This window comes from Sinocyclocheilus rhinocerous, unplaced genomic scaffold, assembly GCF_001515625.1.
Source record: "Sinocyclocheilus rhinocerous isolate Xijiao unplaced genomic scaffold, SAMN03320098_v1.1 scaffold1270, whole genome shotgun sequence".
NCBI classification, from domain to species: domain Eukaryota; kingdom Metazoa; phylum Chordata; class Actinopteri; order Cypriniformes; family Cyprinidae; genus Sinocyclocheilus; species Sinocyclocheilus rhinocerous.
The window spans coordinates 199,071-201,692 of NW_015665029.1; the positions used below are offsets into that span (position 1 = coordinate 199,071).

A 2,622-nucleotide genomic window follows, 5' to 3' on the forward strand; every position below is an offset into this window, starting at 1 on the left:
GGGTGACGCGGAGGAGACAAATTGTTGAATAAAGTCGTTATTTTTGTTTTCTTTGAATATTAAAAGTATTCTAGTAGCTTCGCAAAATTACGGTTGAACCCCTGATGTCACATGGATTATTTTAACGATCTCCTTGCTACGTTTCTGGACCTCGATCGTGGTAGTACCCTTGCTGTCTATGGGAGGGTCAGAGAGCTCTCAGAATTCATCAAAAATATCTTAATTTGTGTTCCGAAGATGAACGGAGGTCTTACGGGGTTTGGAACTACATGAAGAGTGAGTAATTAATGACAGAATTTTCATTTTTGGGTGAACTAACCCTTTAAGGAAATAACATTATTTAGTTCTTGGAAAAAGTTTCCACATTTAACATTAAATTGCAATACATTAAAAAGGGTAAAAATGTGAAAATATTCTTTAATATTGTCATGTCTAGCAGTTGTCAGTACCTGGCTGTAAAGGTTGTGGCGAAGGCTGTGTCCTGAATCACTCTTCCACAGGCGGATGGTGTTATCGGATGAACAGGTGAGGAAAGAGCCGGGTGACAAACATGCAGCAGATGAATCTTCAAGCTCGGGGTAGGTCTGCAGAGAATATCTATGCATTAATAAACTGGCCTAGCGTATTATTATCTATCTGATAAACATGGTCTGTCACTACCTCACCTCCACACTCCACACACAGCCGCTGTGGTACAGAGCTGAATAGACCTTGCCTACGCTCCGAACGTCCCGCACGTCCCACACATACACACTGTGGTCATTATACACACACGTCAAGTGCCCGGTCACAGGGTCAAAGGTTAAAGCCAGCGTATCTGGATACTGTGCTTCTGGGTTTGCGCCAAACAAATGCCTATGAAAAGAGAAGGAATCAAAGAAAAATGTATAACATTTGATATTAATAATATGGTGTGTGTGTATATATATAATATTTATATAATGCATATATAATGTTTAAACAATACAGATGAGATAATTCAATCCACAAAAACTCAGTTAATGGGTTTATCTTGCTGTCATTACTCACACTATTATAGTTTTTGTTAGTATTTTGAATATTTGTAGTCTTTGCATTTTGTTTTTCAAGCTGCATACCTGCATTTCCACAATTTTAATAATATTCCATGTGTTACTACACATGAAATCTCATTTCTCCTCCCAAAGCCTCACTCACATCTGATCTCATCCCATCTTTTTTTACAGGGGATTTATTTGCTTAAACATTCATTATCCTCCTCTTGTTTATTTTAAGTGGAAAAACACTGTAGATCAGATATATTTTTACTAGTCAAAATAACAGAAATCATTAATTATTTTACCAAATACGGTAAATATCGAGCAACACAAGTCAGTTGATGAGGAATTAGAAATGCGTTTTATCTTGAGGGTTTCAATTGTTATCTTCCCTCACATTTAACTTTATCACAATCTGTGCTTGTTAGTCAGTATAAGATATGTCAAGTTTATTTATATAGAGCATTTCCAACATTTTATAATGAATGCCACTTATGATGAATGGTTTAGGTTTATTTTATACTTATTTTCATTCTTGTTCTGTATACCATTAAATTAGCCAGATTTAAGTGAGGGAGTAGGGGAAACTAAAATACATGGTTATAATGTTTGTAAATGTTTCATTTACATTTCAGAACGTAATAGTTCAAAAAATTTTCTATAAACAAAGCTGTTATCACCCACTTCAGAAAATATGGTTCACTGGTACTACTACCTATATTTGCTTTTGCATTATATTTGTTCGGAGAGAAGTTGGTGTTCACACAGGACGTGTGACCTTGTGTTCAAAAACAGCTGGAGTGAAAAAAAACAAAAACACAGCATCTCTAGACACATCTGTCATAGCTGAACTAATTTCTTAAATGACACTTTAAAAAATGCCATTGGCATGCAACCATACAATAATGTTTGTTTAAATAGCAAAGAAAGGAAACAAATGTGCTTTGTTTGATTGATTAAAAATGTAATCAACAGATTCTTAGAGAAATCGTTGCAGCTCTATTAGTCACTCTTGATTAGTCCAGGCTTTTCTGGCGGTCTCTTACCCTGGCTGGGTGCCCTGAGACACATCTACTCCCAAGCAGTGCGGCCGGTGCAGTGTGGTGATGTAACGCAGGTCCTGTGGGCTGAACACGCGCACGGTGCCATCTGCACAACCGCAGAAAACAAACGTCTCGCTCACCGATAAGCACTGTGCTGACGTTGTCTACAACAGCAAAACAAAGACATAAGACAGGATACTTTCCTAAACAGATCTAAGAAATCCTATCAATTATGCAATCAATGTTCAAATATTTCATATCGGCCTTAAAGGGGTCATATGATGCGATTTCAATTTTTCCTTTCTCTTTGGAGTGTTACAAGCTCTTGGTGCATAAAGAAGATCTGTAAAGTTGCAAAGACTGAAGTCTCAAATCCAAAGAGATATTCTTTATAAAAGTTAAGAGTCAGCCACACCTACCTAAAACGGCTCGTTCTAACACACCCCACATGTCTACGTCACGATGTGAGAAGATTTGCATAACGCCGCCCAAACGTTCACGCAAAGAAAGAAGGCGTAACTTATATTCTCGCTGTAGTATTGTTGTTGCCACCGCCGCCATGT

General features: G+C 37.5%; 1 protein-coding gene across 1 annotated transcript in view; it reads right to left on the bottom strand.

Moving 5' to 3' along the window:
- Positions 1-2,622, bottom strand: part of wdr62 (WD repeat domain 62) — a 33,730-nt gene that overhangs the window by 23,640 nt on the left and 7,468 nt on the right. Inside the window, exons 6-8 of the mRNA XM_016541940.1 lie at positions 2,063-2,223; positions 666-855; positions 450-584 (exon numbers count right to left, since the gene is read on the bottom strand). Of these exons, the coding sequence (XP_016397426.1) occupies positions 450-584; positions 666-855; positions 2,063-2,223 (486 nt within the window). The remainder of the gene's footprint in view (positions 1-449; positions 585-665; positions 856-2,062; positions 2,224-2,622) is intronic.